This window comes from Pantherophis guttatus, chromosome 4, assembly GCF_059756535.1.
Source record: "Pantherophis guttatus breed Tessera chromosome 4, ASM5975653v1, whole genome shotgun sequence".
Taxonomy (NCBI): Eukaryota; Metazoa; Chordata; class Lepidosauria; order Squamata; family Colubridae; genus Pantherophis; species Pantherophis guttatus.
In genome coordinates this window covers 57,895,800-57,914,018 of record NC_142066.1, presented here as the reverse complement: position 1 = coordinate 57,914,018, position 18,219 = coordinate 57,895,800, and the positions used below count along the sequence as shown (strand labels likewise).

Here is an 18,219-nt window from a genome sequence, read left to right as displayed (position 1 = left end):
AAATATTGAGTTCTATCAGCTATTACCAAAAGCTTTTTGGTTTTTAAAAAAGATATTTCATACCATTTTTTATTTTGTATGCACGTTAGATTCAGTTATTCCAAATAGTAACCCCAAAAAAGTAAATTTCCTTATAACGTGTTTTTATTGCATCCATCATGTTTATTAGGACATTGGTTCTCAATATTTGGGGGGGACATTATCAAACAACTAAATTTCACTATGATTATAAAAAGCCTATTTTATCCCAAAACATTTATACTCATTTTTAATTTGTTGAGATAAATTTTAAAAGTTTCAGGGATTTAGTCTTATGCCCAATTTATCTGTGATTTACTGGTTGAGAAGATAATAGCAGCCAGATGTTCTGCCTGTAGGGAAAGAGTTTTGTATTTTGTATAATTACAAGGTAATCCCTTGTACCATTCTGTTCCCCAGGATAGGGGAGTTAATTTCACAAAAGTTTTTCTGAAGCACTTTCTTACTAAGAATATATTCTTAAGACACTAAGTCTTTATTTAATTTTTCCCAGTTAAATTTGTATTTTTTAAAGCCAGTGAATTTTAATTATCAGTTTGGCAGTTGTGTGATGGAATGCATTATTGTGCATTAAAAAACTGACTGTCAATCCTGAAGCTGATCTGATCTTGGAGCTTCAGTGCTGCCACACTGGAGCGAGGGATAGGAAAGGGGGGGAGGGTGTTAGAGATAGCTGGGGTGTAGTTTAAGGTGACCAGATTTTAACATTGGTAAAGAGAGACATTGTGGGCGTGGCTTATTTTGTGGGCGTGGCTAGCTGGTCACGTGACTGGGTGGGCGTGGCTAGCTGGTCACGTGACCGGGTGGCCATGGCTATGTGTACAGGGTAAGGTGAACAGATTTTAACATTGGTAAGAAGGACACCATTGTGGGCGTGACTTATTGTGTGGGCGTGGCTTGGAGGCCATGTGACTGGGTGGGTGTGGCTAGCTGGTCATGTGACCGGGTGGCCATGGCTATGTGTATAGGGACTACTCAGACGGCTGAAAAGTCATTTCTGACAGGTCCTCACACTTTTGATTGGTCCTCACACTTATGACCATCCTCACATTTATGCCCGTGCAGTATTCTTAACAACCATGTCACTCATTTCACAACTGCTTCTCTTCACCATGATGACAAGATAGGGCAAAAATGTAAAATGTGAGGACAGTCGTAAGTTCGAGGACTGGTCAAAAGTGTGAGGACCAGTCAAAAATAACTTTTTCAGCCCTCTGAGTAGTCCATATGCACAAAAGGACTAACCAGAGGGCTGAAAAAAGTCATTTCTGACAGGTCCTCGCACTTTTGACTGGTCCTCACACTTATGACCATCCTCACATTTATGCCCATGCAGCATTCTTAACAACCATGTCACTCATTTCACAACTGCTTCTCTTCACCATGATGACAAGATAGGGCAAAAATGTAAAATGTGAGGACAGTCGTAAGTTCGAGGACTGGTCAAAAGTGTGAGGACCAGTCAAAAATAACTTTTTCAGCCCTCTGAGTAGTCCATATGCACAAAAGGACTAACCAGAGGGCTGAAAAAAGTCATTTCTGACAGGTCCTTGCACTTTTGACTGGTCCTCACACTTATGACCATCCTCACATTTATGCCCATGCAGCATCCTTAACAACCATGTCACTCATTTCACAACTGCTTCTCTTCACCATGGTGATAAGATAGGGCAAAAAACGTAAAATGTGAAGACAGTCGTAAGTTCGAGGACTGGTCAAAAGTGCGAGGATCAGTCAAAAATAACTTTTTCAGCCCTCTGAGTAGTCCATATGCATAAAAGGATACAGCAATAGAGAGGGATGAAGGAAGGGAAGGGAAATTAGAGTAGGAGTGAAGGTAAGAGGGGGAGGAAGAGAGGAGGAGAAGGAGAAAGGAAGAGGAAGTAGGGAGGAGAAGAAGAGGGGGGGAAGAGAAAGTAAGAAGGAAAGAAAAGAGAGAGGTGGTAGGTTTGAGGAGAAAGATTGCTGTACAATAAAAAAGATGAAAGGGAAGAAAGCCAACCCCAAACAAATATAAAGATATTAAGATAAAGAATGAATGGTTAAACTTTAAAAAATAAAAGAGAACAAATATGAATAAATAGCAGTAGTTAGAAACACACATACAAACATACAATTTATTTTCTTTGAACAGAGTATTTGGCCGGTTCACAAATTTAAACAGTGTTTAGTCACTTCAATTAAATTTACAATTTCTATATTTCCTTTTTGCCATATTTATTCCTCATCTATTTTTTAAAAAAAACCAATATTACCCTTCATCCTCATCTCTAATCTTAATCAAATTCAATTTTTCCCTTCTATTCTATATTATACCCCTTCCCATTGTCATCTATTTTTATATCCATCCTCACATTGTTTAATTATGTAATTATGTAATACAGTTGTTTGATACAAATTCAACATTTTAATATAAATCAATTAGTTATAAAACTATCTTTTTTGTATATTAATCAATATGAACATGAATATTCCTATTATTTCCATGCAATCCAATTTCTTACAAATCAATTAATTATATTTACCAATAATAAGAAACCAAATAATTTCCCCCATATATTCCTCTGAACCACAACTTAACCATTTCTGCTTTCAACACAATATGCAATTAATAGTATCTCAATTATTACAATTCCCTAGTTAAATACAGCTTTTTTTTCTTTTGTGTTTTAAAATCTTGAACTCTCCTCCTAAATTTCCCATTGTTTGCAGTTTTTCACCTACCTTTTTTGGGGAGGAAAAATAAAAATAAAAATAAATATCTCTCTGCCTCATTTTGTCACGTTGCACCAAAGATCCTGGTTTCGGTTTCGTTTCTGCAGCTTAGCTAGGGGGAAAAAAACTGCTTCAGGAACTCTTTACACTGATTGCCTGTAGGGCGGCCCTTTGAAGCCCCGGGCAAGAGTTTAAACAGTTTTTTTTTCTTCTAGCCATCAGCTGGGGCTCAAGAGGCAGCGGGACTCAGGAGGCAGAATGAAAAATTGGGACTTTTTTGAAACGCCGCGGGACGCGGGACAAATTGCTAAAAATCGGGACTGTCCCGCCAAAAGCGGGACGTTTGGTCACCTTAGTGTAGTTATAATAAAATGCTTTCTCTTGGGAACCAAGGACGTTTTCATACCTGTCCAGAGGAAGGAGGAATGATGTCACCAGACCAGTGGATGCTGTCTTGATTGGGCTATGTGACTGATTGTGATTGAGGAAAAAACTTTTACTTTTAATTAGGTGAAAACCAAGGGCCACCTCAGAGTTGGTTTTCACCAGATATGTGCCAATACAATATTTCTAATAAAGCTATTCTTTGAGGAATCCCCCTGCCTCAGAGTTTTTGCTTGCTATGGATCTATTACTTGGAATCCTGACACTGACTCCATCCTACCTAACAGTTTCAGTTGCTAATCCTTCTATTATGACTACTAATGTCCACCCCATAGAACTATGAAACAATGATCTATTCTGTTCTATTATATAATAATTGTATGGAATTCAAGTCATAATGTTTTCTTTGATAGCAGAATCTTCCAGCAGCTTCTGAGAAGCAAAGCATAATTATCCTGTCATGTACAGAGAACCCAACAGCTTTATCCCCTTCCTTTTTGCTTCACTGAAAATATTAAAATGACTCTTTTTGGTGAACAGACAGGAAATTGGACCTTTGCCCTGAATTAGTGAGAAAGGATTAGTTGCAATAGGAGTCCTTCCCCAGTTACAGTTCTGTTTGCCTTCTCTAGCTCATTTCTCTATTAGCATTATTACACCTGTTGTAGAGTCTGATTTTTAATTGAAAGTTCTGTTTCAGAAATTTAGGTTTGAATAGTGGTGCAGCTTTATCCTGCCACAACTTTATTATGAACCTAGTGAAATTCCTCTCCAGAAGGAGCATTTGCTGATTATAAAATAATTCCTATGTCCAATTTCTTGGAAATTTTAGTAAATATGTTAGAGAACCAGATTGGTGTAGTGGTTGAAGCACCAGGCTAGAAACTGGGAGACTCTTGAGTTCCAGCCCCACCATAGCTACAAACCTAGCTGTTACTTTCTCGCAGCCCTAGCAGGGAGGAAATATCAAACCAATTCTGAAAAACCTTTCCAAGAAAACTGTAATGACTTGTCCAGGCAGTGTCCGAGAATCGGATCAGTTTGAATGGGAAAAAACTGAAGGTATTATAGTGATAGTACTGCCTTGCTGGCCTTTCCTGCATTTGTGTTGTGATGTAATTAATCTTGTATTTTGTAATTATTATTTCTATAAGAAATTAATAGATTTTGTCATGTTTGCGAATTAGAAAGGAAATTTGATAAATTTAACCAACTTAAATTTGATTTTTATTATTTAAGAAAAGGCTGACTGGTTTGTGTATCAGAATATTAAGATGTTTCATTTTCTAGGTTGGTAATGAAAATTAGATTCAATAGAATTCTGTTAAAAGCTTTCAAACTGGTATGACTTCCAACAGGGCTTCTCAAATGCTAATATAACAGAGATATAATTTTGTTTTCTTATCTTTTTAATAGATATATGAAACAAACCTGTTAGCTGCCATTTTGGCTAATGGGGGCATGGAAAACCGTCTCTAAAGCATCAGTATCAATGAAATTATTGCAGCTATTTATTGTACAACAGCAATTAAGAAAAATGCTGGAAAAATAAAACAATCAAAATACTGGAGAAGGCAAAAATTACAATACATATTTCCTGTAGTATATGAATAAGAACAAACTTCAAGTGACATTAACTTGCAGCTATTACTAAAAAAGAATGTATTTCACATCTTAATTTATTGCTAAATTTCTGTTTGGAAGCATTTGTAGTGTAAGTCAGTTCTGGAATGGGCAAGCCTAGGTGGTGCAGAGGTTAGAATGCAGTATTGCAGGCTAACTGCCCACTAACTCCCTAGTCTGGAGTTAGATCCTGATGGCGCTACAAGTTGACTCAGCCTTCTATCCTTTCAATGTCGTTAAAATGAGGACCCAAATTATTGGGGGCAATATGCTGAAATTGCAAACTATCCAGAGACTGCTGTAAGGCACTACAGGGTGGTATATAAATCTAAGTGCTATTGCTATTGAAATGTTATGTTTTCTTTTCTCTTTCAAAATATCTTGGTTTTGCTGTTGATTTATTTTGTTCTGAAAGTTGCTTTCACAAAATTACTAAAAAAAATATCTGGGAAAGAATTATAGAAGCTGCAGTTTCCCTAGATGTGCCCTGCGGCAAGAAAAGGAAGTAGCATACTTGATGCCAAGTAGCCCTTTCTATTTTGTAAAAAAAAGAGGTGGCTTGATTTATTATGTTACGTAGGTAGCCTAGTCTAACAGTAACAGTTTTCTTCCATTTGAAAAAGAGAATGTGTGCTTCAGGAGATATCTATTCTCTTCAACATGGTGACCATTTGATGGACTTCCTCACTGAAATTTTACATGTCATCTAAGGATTGCTTACCACATTGTGTCTTTCTTGGTAAAGGCATTATTTATGCCAACAGGATTTAAATCCTCAGCTGACTTCTGGAATTCTCTTCTTTGGAACACCTAGGCTTGTGAAGCTTTTTCTGTTTCATCATCTCTAATAAAATAAACCAATTGGATGCCTGCACTAGGATTTAGACATTTGATTTGTATTCCTCCTCTTAATATGTTACTGGAGAATTGATTTTGTAGCACAGCGGGAAGTTGGTGTGTGTGTTTGAATGCTGCTGTTTGCTGTTTTTTAAAGGACTTCTAGCCCTCCGCTGGGGTTACTGCAGCAGGAATTCATACCTGTACTACAGCCCAGCATGCAGACTGCTGACAGGTACAAAGCAGGAGGACATCCCTGCTCATAGTGTGCTGTCTTTTCGTCAATATGTTGTACTGGTCATGGTTATCAGACCTTTGTTAATTCCATGCTTTTGTTCTTCATTTGTGCCTACATCATTTGGCAAATTGTTTTATTATTAACATTTGTTACTTTTTCATAAGTTACTGGCCCATGTATGTTAAACTTTTAAGTGGATCTCTATATAATAAAATAATGCTCTATTTTTTTTCTGGACAAACCAGACCATTTTTTTATAATGTAGCTAAAAATTTACTCTAATTTGTTAAGACTGGCAAGGATTTTCATAGCATTTTTTATATTCTTTACTTTCACTACATTGCTTGTTCCTATTTTCTTTGCCTCTTGAGAAGCAAATTTGACTATTAGCAGTGGAAGAAAATTGATCTATGCAGTTTTGTTAGTAATCTTGGAAATATATATATATATATAGTCTGATTTCTGGTTTGCGGTTTCAGCAAGTTGTTTCTTCAACAAGAAATTATCTTTCTGTTAAAAAACTATATGGGCAAGATAGAGGCAATGAAAAGACAACATATAATGTGAAGTGTTGTTTAAAATCAAACAAATGCAGCCTTATTGAATATGCGGTTTAAGAACTAAAATGTGATTTTTTTTTTCCTGGAATTGAGGTAAAATTGTGCATTTTTACTTTGTTTGACAATTAGCCTCAGCTAATTCATGATATTGTAGAGTAGGTTTTTTTTAGATAAAATAGTCATAAACATTGTAAAGCAATTTTGGAGGACTTGCAATTCATTTCTACCATTGCCTCCCTCTTTTTTGTCCATTTTTATTTTGAATTCTCCACCAATAGAGGTTGTATAACAAAGAAATATGCTGTAGTAGTCCATGGTGGATATACAACAGTTTCTGGTGTCTTAATAGTTCTTTTATATACTGATGATGTCCCAACCCATTAAGGCAAATTGGGTGTGTGTGTGTTGCAATATGGTTAAATCTTACCCTTTCAAATTGCTTGAGAATCCATAGGTCGTAGCTGAATGCAAGATCATTGCAATAGAAGGAAAAAGCAGAGTCTGGAAAAACTAAAATGAATTTCAGAATGTCCATTACAAAATGGCATTATCTGACTCATTTCTGTAGCTCTTTGTGCTACAGTAGTGGTTATAGTGGAATCGGTAATCTTTGATTTACAACCAATCATTTAATGGCAATTCAGAGTTGTTATGATGCTGAAAAAAGTGAGTTATGACTTGCCCTCAAAGTTACAATTTTACTAACCGCGTGGTCATATGATTTCAGTTTGGATACTTGGCAACCAGCTCATTTACAACAGTTGCAGTGTTCTAGTCATGTGATCACGAATTGGGGCCTTCTCAACTGGCTTTCTATAAGCAAAATCAATGGCCAGATTCGGTTAACAACCATGTTAAAAATGGTCCTGGAATTACTTGCTTAATAACTGCATCATCCAGAAACCAAATTCTGGTCCCAATTGTGGTCATAAGTTGAGGACTACCTGTAATTCAACAGTAAATGGTACTGTTGATTCTTCTCGTTAGGCCATAAATTATTTAATTTCTTATGGAGAGAGTTAAGTAGTGTGTTTGGGCAGGGATAATTAGTGATGTCATCTCCAGAACTTTACAGTTACATTACTACATATATATTGACCTGCTTTTATTCTATTTTGGTAAACAATTTATGCTAAAAAAATGAAATACAGCATTAGTTCTATTACTCTTTTAACTTGCAGTCATAAAAATATTCTTATGGCCAAATTTAAAACTGAATACAATTGTCTTTAGCATGGATACTTTAATACATTGCATTAAAGAGATCCAGACATTTCAGGACTTTAAATTCTAGGATGTGTTTCCATACCTTTAAAATCATTTGGAGATTTTACATAAGACCTTATAATACATGTACAATACTTATCACAGAACATTCTCATTCTATAAATATTTTAAAATGTTAACTGGAATGTTCTACAACAAATACTATGCAGTTTTCATTTTACAAGATGTAGCTCCATGGCCTTTAATTTGTTTTTGTGTTATTCTAATTGCAGACATCACACAATCACCAGAGGAATCACTAAAGGTGTGAAGGAGGATTTCCGTCTGGCAATGGAGCGTCAAGTATCACGCTGTGGGGAAAACTTGATGATGGTATTGCATAGATTCTGTATGAATGAGAAGATTTTGCTTCTTCAGACATTGAGCTGAGTAGACGTCATTTGAGCTCCTTCATTGGAGCTGAGAAGAAGCAAATAAAGAGAAAAATCATTATCATTCCATTGGGCTACCAGTTATCTTTAGCTGCTGAAGCAAAGTTGCTGGAAAACTATAGTCAAACTTCATGACTTCAACTTTTGACTTTGGCATTCTAAATAAAATAGTTTTCAAAATTAATTAAAATCATCCTTTCATTAAAAAAAATCTAGTTCAGACACAAGACTGGATTTAAAATGGTGGGTAAGTAATAGAAATCCATAATTCCATTACAGTCATGTTGCAATAATTCACAAGTCTCATAAAGTTGATAACAGATATTCATCATGATGTTTTACCTGAGATCATCGTGGTCGAGTGTTCTGCCTGATATCATCAAACAGACAGAGTAGATGGTAGATACAAGTCATTTGTAAGCCAGATTTGACTATTGCTTAAGATAAGAGCATCTTAGCTTTACAAAATAGAGTAGCTGAACTGAAGCCATAAAGGAGACTGAAGAGTACTGTTGTTCATTCCAGTCTACAATCCTGAGTGGTTTTCAGAAGGCGTTGTGGCACAATCAAATGAACAGAATCTTCCTGAGCCTGCATAGTCCCAAATACCACTGTATGATCTATGTGATTTTTATGAGACAAATTTCTGAATAGTTGTGTACCAAAAATTCTTTTGAAAATACCATTATTAGAAAGCATTCAGTATGTTTATTTAGAAATTGAATAATGTAGAAAATAAAGTTTGAACAAAGTCTTGTTTTACTAAATGGAAGGCTAACTAAATATATAGATTTCAGTTCAAAATAATCTGGAATGTAAACCAAATACAGAACGCTTCGGGAAAAAATGTGACATTAATATGATGGGAATACAATGCTCTCATAGCCCATACTTTTTGATTTGTATTAAGTTGAATTATATCTTCCAGAATATCCTTTTCCGGTAGAGTATATACGATATGATAACCCATAAAGATGTAGCAATTAGATCCTGAGTCAAATGTTCACTGTGTGATTGTGTATCATGCAGCTTCCATTTAAAAGGAAAATAGTTTTCAAATATTTCATGTCCTACATAAACAAGAATGGAGTTCATACCTGTAAAGAAATCAAAAACACTATCAGAAAAGTAGTAATGTATTACAGAGTGTGTGTGTGTGTTAAATTTGTTTGCCACCCATCTTGCTTTGAAGTGGCTCTGGGCAGCTTACAACATTAAAAACAATAAGACCATAAAAGATCAGTATTTCTAAAAATAAAAATAGAATTACAATCCAAAGTAAAGTTACAGTTAAAAGCTACGACAGGAGGGAGATGGGATTTTCTCTTCAACCACCTTCAGTGTGCTATTCCCTTGTTGGGATCCCAAGCCTCCTGGCAGAATCAGGTCCTTTTGGAAGGTTGGGAGTCAATCTCACCTCTGGATAAGATGTTCCAAAGAGAAGAAGCCATAGCAGAGAAGTCTTCTGGACTTTGCCACCTGAAATTCCCTATGTGATGGACCCATAGCATGCCCGCTTTGCTGGGATAGGTAGGACACGCCAGTCCCACTGGGGTGAGGATGGTTCCTTAAGTAACCTGGACCCATGCTATACAGAGTTTTAAAGGTAACCATCATCCTGACTTTCATTCAGAAACAACAAGGTGTATAACATGGGCTACCCTATGGAGTCCCTGGAACCATAGTAATCCATGTGTGAGATGACCAGGGCTTGAGTGATTGAAAACAGGGACTCTTGATTCAGGAAAGACTATCACTGGTACACAAAATAAAATACACAGGCTCTTGCCACTTATTCTTTGAGCAGGAGTTTTGAGGCAGAGAACCCCCAGTTGCAGTGTGTTCTGTAATCCCATCCAAAACTAAAGCTGTTAAAAGTCCCAGATCTTGAAGCTCCATGCACCCAAAACCATTTGGTCTTGTCAGGTTTTGGCTGAAGACTATTGTCCCCCATCCAAGTTCTTACAGCCTCCAGGCATGGCAAGATAGCAGTGATAGCATCACTTGGATCACCAGAGGTGGAGATACAAAGTTGAGTATCATCAGCATAGTGATACTCAACCCATGATGACAAATGATCTTACCCAGTGGCTTCATATAGATGTTAAAAAGGATGTAGAAAGTGCCGAGTCCTGCAGTGTGCTACAAAGAAGTGGCCATGGATCTCTCCCTGTTCAGACCAGTTGGGATTGGCCTTGGAGAAAGGAGCAAAATGAGCACAAGACTGTGCTGCCTAGCCACAAACCCCATAGCTGGCCCAAAGGATAGGATTGAAAGCTGCAGAGAGGTCAAGAGCCCAAGAATGGTTGCACAACTTTCATCCTGCTCTTGCTAGATATCAACAAATGTGAGCAATGTTGTTTCTATTCTATAATTGGGCCTGAATTGGACAGGAAGGGGACTAAATAATTCAGGAAATTCTGAAGTTCCCAAGCAACCACCTCTTCTACCATTTTTCTGAGAAAGGAAAAATGGGAAACAACAAAAATTGTACAGCTAGATAAAATCAAGTGATAGTTTTTAAGAAGGGGGTAATTCAGGTCCTCCTTAAAGCCCCCAGAAGCCTCCCCTCTTGCAATGAAGAATTTATTACTGCTTGAATCCACCTGGCAGTCACCATCCTGGAGGCTTTCACCAATCAGGTGGTTAATCCTGTCCACTTCATCATGTCCAGCAGGATTGAACTGTTCCCAGATAACTGGGCAAGATCTTTCCTTGGGCATCTCATATTACACCATGCATAGGTTCCAACTGAGAACAAACCCAAGTGATTTTGTCCATCAGATGTTGAACAAATTCCTCTGTTTGACCCTGAAGATGATCAACCAAGCCTTCCTCTCCCAGGAGAGACTTGATGATACAAAACAAGACTAATGGGAGACACTGCAAATGCAATAAGGGTATAGAAATACTGTTGTTTCTCTGCTGTTACTGCCACAAGATAAGCCAGGTAAACTCTAAGTCAGATTCAACCTTATTTTTTTCCAATGGGCTCTAGTCCTTTCTTAATCCTTTTCAGAATCTGCAGCTCCTCCATGTACTTTATGGAAAATCGGGAGAGTTGGGTTGAGAGGCCACACAGTCCTGGCTGTCTTTTGATTCCAGGATGTTACCAAGGCTTTGGCTGGGTTGTGCAGCAAAATCTCTAGAATGTCCTCCAAATTCCCTCAACATTTGGGTCCATCAGTTTTTGGAAGTAGACCACTCAACTGGGACTGGCCTCCCTGCATGGAGTGTGTGTGGTGGCATAAGTGATCTCAAGAATACCAGGGTGTGATCTGACCATAACCGGACAATGTTATATTCTTCACTACATCATGTTGCTCTGGCAAGAAGATTATATGTGTAACTACTGTCTCAACTTAGGTCTTAGATGATCTGTGATAGGCCTATGGCCGCCATGATGACCATGAACTCCTGGGCTGCTTCAGATGCCAAATCTAGAAATGGCAGGCGGAAGTCTTTCAGAACCTTAAGTCTGGTGAACTCCACCGCCTGCCCCAAAATGACCCCCATCACTCAGGCAGGGAGATTGTCATGTAGCAGGGATGCTGATACAATAGCAACAATCCCAATTGAGCCTGTCAGCCTAGTTTTAGAAATGGTCTCACAACCAGACTCTTATGAAGCACAGCCCCTGAATGCCAAAAGATTATCAAATGACCCCATCCCACTACCCTACCCTGGAGTTTCTAGCTTCACTTTCAGTCCTCTTCCATGGCTTCTAAATAACTTGAAAATTTCTATAAACTACAAATAATGACCAGTATATCAAATTGCAATAATTAAGAGGATTAAGGAAGTAAAAAAATTCTATAAACTACAAAAATATCAAATGTTTTGTTTTTTTTTACCAGATGATTTCTAAACATTTCTGGGTATCAATCCCACAGGTCCTGCCACCAGTATTTACAGTTGTACCTAAAGCTACTTGAGTTTCTTTTATAATTAATCCAATATTGGACTCCTATTCCAAGATATTCCTACAGAATAATCAAGCCATATCATTCCAGCATATTTCACCTATATTGCAGGGAATCATTAATTCAACCATAAGTTGATGATGGCATTCCAGGAAATTCATTCCACTTGTTAGCAAAAAGTTTTAGGGCTACAGGAATTGAACAAAGCATCTGGTAAGGCAGCTACCCTGTTTCCCCCAAAATAAGACATCCCCTGATAAAAGCCCAATCGTGCTTTTGAGCGCATAGCAATAAGGCCAAGTGCTTGTTTCAGGGTTCAAAAAAATACAAGACAGGGTCTTATTTTTGGGGAAAGTAAAAGAATATAAAACAGTGTTAAAACTAACTGCATGATGGGTGGGAGAGATAGAAACTGCCCACTATGAATCAACAAGACAAAGAAAATCTACCAAGGTCTTCATAGCCACCTAGGTCTTTAATCTGAAAAAAGTTAAATAAAATATTTTATTTTTAAGCATACTCACCTGGATAGAAAAATGGAGCACCTGACCATACCTTCTTAACATCTATAAGATAGTATATAAACAGCAGAAGTATAAAGGCAAAGCTGCTCAGTGTTGTCACATATGAAATTGACCTGCAGGAATATCAAAAAGTAATCCAAGGTTTATCTATCAAATATCAGTTTATAGAATAAAATGATTCCATATGTTCCTCACCATAAATTCTTGTTAACTGGAATAAAGCCTGCATCTTTTGAGCATTTTGTCAATACCATGGAAATGACACCCTAAAAAAAACACAAGATATTTTAAATGAAAATAAATGCTTGACTTACAGAATGTTGTTTGATTTGTCTGCTCACTTGCTTTGTTAGTTCATTCTCTAGAAAACTGCCTTATATTCCTAAAGCCTCAATAAGCAATTGCTCAATCATTTGTAATCTGGAGCTTTCAATACATACCTCTTTCAGTCAACAGCTTCTAAGATTTTTTTTCACTCCTCATATCATATAAACCTCAGAACATAAGTATCATTGATTGCTCTCCTTTGTTCTTTATGTCTTCCTACAACTTATGTCTTCCTACTGCTCAGCTCCTGACAAACTCCTATTTGATGTCATGCTTGTCTTGCTCTGAATTACTCCAGAGCTGCTGCTCTGCCAATTCTAGAACATATAATTATACAGTTGGAAGGGACCTCATGTTTTCTACTCTAGCACCCTGCTTGAGCAGGGGACCCTATACCATTTCAAAGAAATGATTGTCCAGTCTCTTGAAAACCTGCAGTGATGGAACACCCACAACTTCTGGAGGCAAGGTATTCCATTGGTTGATGTTAGGAAATTTCTCTTTAGTTCTAGATTGTTTCTCTCCTTGGTTAGTTTCCAACAATTGTTTCTTGTCAAATATTAAATACTTGAAATATTTAATATCAAATATTAGAACAGTGCTGCCATGTCATCCCTAGTCCTTTTCATTAAACTAAACATACCCAATTCCTGTAACCATTCTTCTTATGTTTTAGTCTCCAGCCCCCTAATGCTTTTTGCTAGTCTCTAAACTCTTTCCAGAGTCTCAACATCTTTTTTATATTGTGATCAAAACTTGACATAGTATTCCAAGTGTGATCTTACTAAAGCTTTGTAAAGCAGTACTAGAACTTCACGTGATCTTGATTCTATCCCTCTATTAATGCAGCCCAGGATTGCACTGGTTTTGGCTGCTGCTGTACACTATTAGCTCATATTTAAGTGATCGTCCACTAGGACTCCAAGGTCCCTCAGTTACTGGCATTAAGCCAACTTTCACCTAATTTACACCTAGAGGTTATTTTTCTTACCTTAGTGAAAAATCTTTTATCTATGTTGAATTTTGTTTTGTTAAATAGGGCCCAGGGTTCAAGTCTCTCAAGATTTTTTTTTATTTTGAGCTTGTCTTCTGGGGTGTTGGCTATTCCTGCCAGCTTCGTGTTGTCTGTAAATTTGATAAGTTTCCCTTTAATTCCCTCATCTATATCATTTATGAAGATATTGCAAAGTACTGGGCCTAAAAGGGGAACCGTGGGGTACCTCACTGCTTATCTCTCTTCATATAGATGTAGTTCCGTTGAAGACTACACACTGAGTACAATTTGTCAGCCAGCCACAAACCCACCTGCTCTGGTGGTGCTGTCTATTTCACATTCTACTAACTTGCCAAGAAGTATGTTTTGGTTACTTTATCAAACGCTGTACTGAAATCTAAGTATACTATGTCCATAGCATTTTGCTGATCTACTAATTTTGTCTCTTTGTCAAAGAATGAAATGAGATTTGTTTGGCATGGCTTCTGTTTTAATTTTGTTTGCTTCTAGGTGTTTGCAGATTTGTTCCTTGATTAACTTTTCTAAGATCTTCCCAGGGATTGATATCAGGCTGATTGGTCTGTATTTTCCTAGATCTTTTTTTCCTTTTTTAAAATGGGGACCATATCAACTCTTTTTCCAGTCTTCAGGCAGTTCCCTGGTGATCCAAGAACTTTGAAAGCTATGTTTCGGTGGTTTTGAAATCACATGTCACTTCCTTCAGAACTCTGGGATGTAGTCCATCAGGACCCAGTGAATCCATCTAGAGATGACAGGTGTTCTCTTATCTTATTTTTGTATATTTTAATTTGCATTCTAAGTGTGATCCTCTAAAGAACTGAAATTCAGTTTATTGCAGCTGAGGAAATATTCATCTCTTTTGAGCCAAATTTGCCAGAAAACAATAGACACTTTAAAAGAATTGAGAAAGAAATATAGTACTTGACCTAACAAGGCAATATTTGTAACTTACCATTATTATACTCCACACACAAAATCGAAGAATTATTTGCTTATGCTGATCTTTATAAAACAAAAGAATTTTTCCTCCCTTGAAGAAAAACAAGAACATTAAATGTGGCTTAGGATGGCTTTAGCAGACTAATAGAGTGCAACTGAGAACTAGTACATGATGTAAATATTGCAGCATTAAATCTAATGTAGCATTAAATAGCTCTGTTAATATCTTCATCTAATCTGATTTTGGAGTATGTTTTTCTTAACCATATTAAGGTTTTTCTGTGTTGTATTGTAAATAAGAGCAGTTATTAAATAATTCTGAAGTTCTATGACTTGTTTGAAATGTTAAAACAAGTATTCCCTTGTGTTGTTCCAAAAAACTATTTGAACAACACTTGTATTATTATCCCTCTGGGAGGGCCACCCACCCCTTATACTCATATAGGGAATTATAAATTCTCATTTTTCTATATAGCACTTGATGAAATTTTTCTGCTTATGTAGGGCAAGAGAATACAATACCTGAAGTCCCAAAAATGCCATAAGAACAGAATTTATTGTTCCTAAAATTCCTTCAGGGTCAAAGGGGACTGTAGTAAGATACAACACCTAAAGATTGAGAAGAGTACATTAGAAATTCTGTTTAATTTTATAGAAACATTAGTTGCTAACTTAAATACAATTTGATTTAGCAACACCTTTTTTATTTATAAAATTTATTTGTCGTCCAGCTCACTGTGAGATACCTCTGGGCGATTTACATTAAAAGCAGTAAAACCATAAATATAGATAGATAGAAAGATAAATCTAATAACAGTAAATAAATATATAAGTATACGAAACAGTAAGAGTAAGAATACAAAGTTATGATTAAAAAATGGAAGCAGGATGCATAGCAGGGGAGGTACTCCCTCACTGAGGTCCCAGACCAAATGGCACAGTCAGGGCTTTGGACTCTTAATGAAGAAGGGTGATGGCAGATTTCACCCCAGGGGCACAAGATGTTCCAAAGAGCTGGCACCATGGCAGAGAAGGCTCTTAATTCTGGACCCCACCAGCTAGAATTCCTTGACCAATGGGATCTTCAGCATGCATCCTCTACCCAGCATGGTTGAGATGGTTCTTCAAGTAATCTGGATTCATGCCATGCAGGGCTTTATAGATAACTAATACCCCGAAAGCAAACCAGCAGTCAAGTGCAGCTTGTAGAACAGAAGCGTAACATAGATCACTTTAGGGGATCCAAAGACTGCCTATACCTCCAGTTGAAGCTTCAGAATGCTGTAGTGTAGCCCCATGCAGAGCTTTAGATCTAGAAATATTGTTTGTTCAGATGTTTCTTCTGACCCTGAATTTCTATGTCACGAGACTGGGAGCAACACATAAGCATAGTTATTGCATTCCAGTTAGAAAGTAGGAATTGCATGGGAGTTACCTGTGCCTGCTGTCACTTAATGTTAGACATCTGGATGGAGAAATTTTATTTATTTGCTATATTTATTTTATTTATTTATTTTAAAATAGGAGACCTATAGTAAATTTAGAGCTACCATATATACTCGTGTATAAGCCGAGTTTTTCAGCACATTTTTTATGCTGAAAAAGCACCCCTTGATTTATACTCAAGTGCGGGTGTTCTCCGGTCTCTCCCGCTCATCTGCGAGCACCTGCAGCCTCTGTGGGTGGTCCAATAACTGCTGATATCACCGCTCTTTTTTTCTCCTGCACTCTGGCAGTTTCTGTGTTGTCTGTCTTACCTGTGGTTGGTCATGCCCCCTTGCTCCGCCCAAGCATTGCTGAATACAAGTACTGGTATATCTCTGATCTTGGATATACAGTACGTTTATTTACAGTACTTAGTCTGCTATATTTTATTTTTGAAATTTACCAATAGCTACTGCATTTCCCACCCTAGGTTTATACTCGAGTCAATAAGTTTTCCCAGTTTTTTGTGGAAAAATTAGGTGCCTCGGCTTATATTCGGGTCGGCTTATACTCAAGTATATACAGTATTACAAATGCATAATTGTTGTAACTATAGCAGTAATTCACTGAAATTATTGTTCAATAGTTTTAGTTAAATAAAGTGAAGATGGGAAAAAATAGCCATGCCGTTCTTATTGCTAGCACTAGAACTTTCTGAAAAATAGGTGAAATTGCTCCAGCTATTGTATTTTTTATCTGCTTTCTAAAGTCTTGGAGATGGAGAACCTCAACTATTTCTGCAATGTGCAATCATAGCATTACTTTAAGAAATTAAAGAATGGTAATGTTGATTTCCTAGTTAGAATGAAATTGTGAGTGAAAGTTCTGTCATATAATTCTTATTTTCTTTACATTTTAAAAATATTTCTAATGAAAATATGTGAACACATTAAGGAGGAGTTACTTGATTTCAAAGAATAACTACAGAAAATAAGAAGCTGACAGCAATTTTGAAGAATTACAAAAATTAAAATCACGATTTGCCTTCCAATATTCTTAATAAGCAGTGATAAAACGTTTAAGTAAGTTGAATCATTTTACAAATAGTTGATAGATGTTTGGAATGTTTAACTCACATTAGAAGATGGATGTTGATACATATGTTTTCCTCCTAGAAGCAAATGATCAATGTAAGCTGCTGCCCCTCCGGTACAGTTGGGAAACTTTCCAAAACTGCCAATACCTCCAGGTCCAAGGTAGCCTCTACAGGAGAGGGGGGGAGGAAATCTGTGAGTCATATGTTAGCATGGGTGTGAGCAGACTGATTTGAAAGGGTCAAGAGCTCTTTTTGTGTAGTGTTAATATAAAGAAAAGCAGCTTTGTAAGCTATTAATAGCTTCCAGAATATGTCAATAATTTTCACAACTGGCCAATGTCCATCATTTCATTTCATTGCTGTTCCCACTGTCCATCAAAATCCCAAAACAGGAACTTCATGACAAAATTCTTAGCCATTTCTTAGCCATATCTAAGCCATTTTCACAGCCCTTTAAGAGTTCCATATGTGAATCACTGTTTTAAAAAAAGGCAGTCTAGGGATAAATAGCATTCCTGGAATAGCTAGCTCCAACTGATTTCAGTGAAGCTTCTTCATGAGAATATTGTAGCCAGTTGTCCCTCAAGTTAACTAATAGCAAAGAATTATTATTTGAAAATTAAACATTGCAGTGTTATTAATCAGAACAGCATAGGAAATCTCATAGGTATCTGGAAAAGATAGCATTGAAAAAAAAGGATTTAAGCTTCAACTGACTTTGGACACCCAGGTACACTCAAAAGGAAGGTGAGGCACAGCCAAAGTCCTTCAAGGGCCAACATAAAAATCCACTGGGGCCAATAAGGAAGAATATCTTGAAGAGCAGGGTAGGAAGTCTCCTATTAAAACACAGGAAGAAAAGTAAAATGTGAGTAATTCAAGTTTCATTGGGAAACTCCTACAAGTGCTGGATGTG

At 36.9% G+C, this 18,219-nt stretch overlaps 2 protein-coding genes across 9 annotated transcripts in view; one reads left to right on the top strand and one right to left on the bottom strand.

Moving 5' to 3' along the window:
- Window positions 1-8,821, top strand: part of INTS10 (integrator complex subunit 10) — a 51,363-nt gene extending 42,542 nt beyond the window's left edge. For 3 of the 7 annotated variants that reach the window (XM_034416075.3, XM_034416079.3, XM_087892224.1), the window contains 2 exons: window positions 5,756-5,833; window positions 7,896-8,244. In XM_034416075.3, the coding sequence (XP_034271966.1) occupies window positions 5,756-5,833; window positions 7,896-8,052 (235 nt within the window). In that variant the 3' untranslated portion in view covers window positions 8,053-8,244. Of the gene's footprint in view, window positions 1-5,755; window positions 5,834-7,895 lie in introns of all 7 variants that reach the window. The other 4 variants (XM_087892226.1, XM_087892225.1, XM_087892227.1 and 1 more) reach the window with 2 other exon arrangements.
- Window positions 8,743-18,219, bottom strand: part of HGSNAT (heparan-alpha-glucosaminide N-acetyltransferase) — a 37,274-nt gene continuing 27,797 nt past the window's right edge. The window contains exons 12-18 of one of the 2 annotated variants that reach the window (XM_034416080.3): window positions 18,021-18,142; window positions 17,344-17,470; window positions 15,305-15,391; window positions 14,796-14,873; window positions 12,697-12,767; window positions 12,502-12,614; window positions 8,743-9,151 (exon numbers count right to left, since the gene is read on the bottom strand). In XM_034416080.3, coding sequence (XP_034271971.1) covers window positions 8,970-9,151; window positions 12,502-12,614; window positions 12,697-12,767; window positions 14,796-14,873; window positions 15,305-15,391; window positions 17,344-17,470; window positions 18,021-18,142 — 780 coding nt within the window. In that variant the 3' untranslated portion in view covers window positions 8,743-8,969. Of the gene's footprint in view, window positions 9,152-10,091; window positions 10,249-12,501; window positions 12,615-12,696; window positions 12,768-14,795; window positions 14,874-15,304; window positions 15,392-17,343; window positions 17,471-18,020; window positions 18,143-18,219 lie in introns of those variants that run through there. The other variant, XM_034416081.3, reaches the window with a different exon arrangement.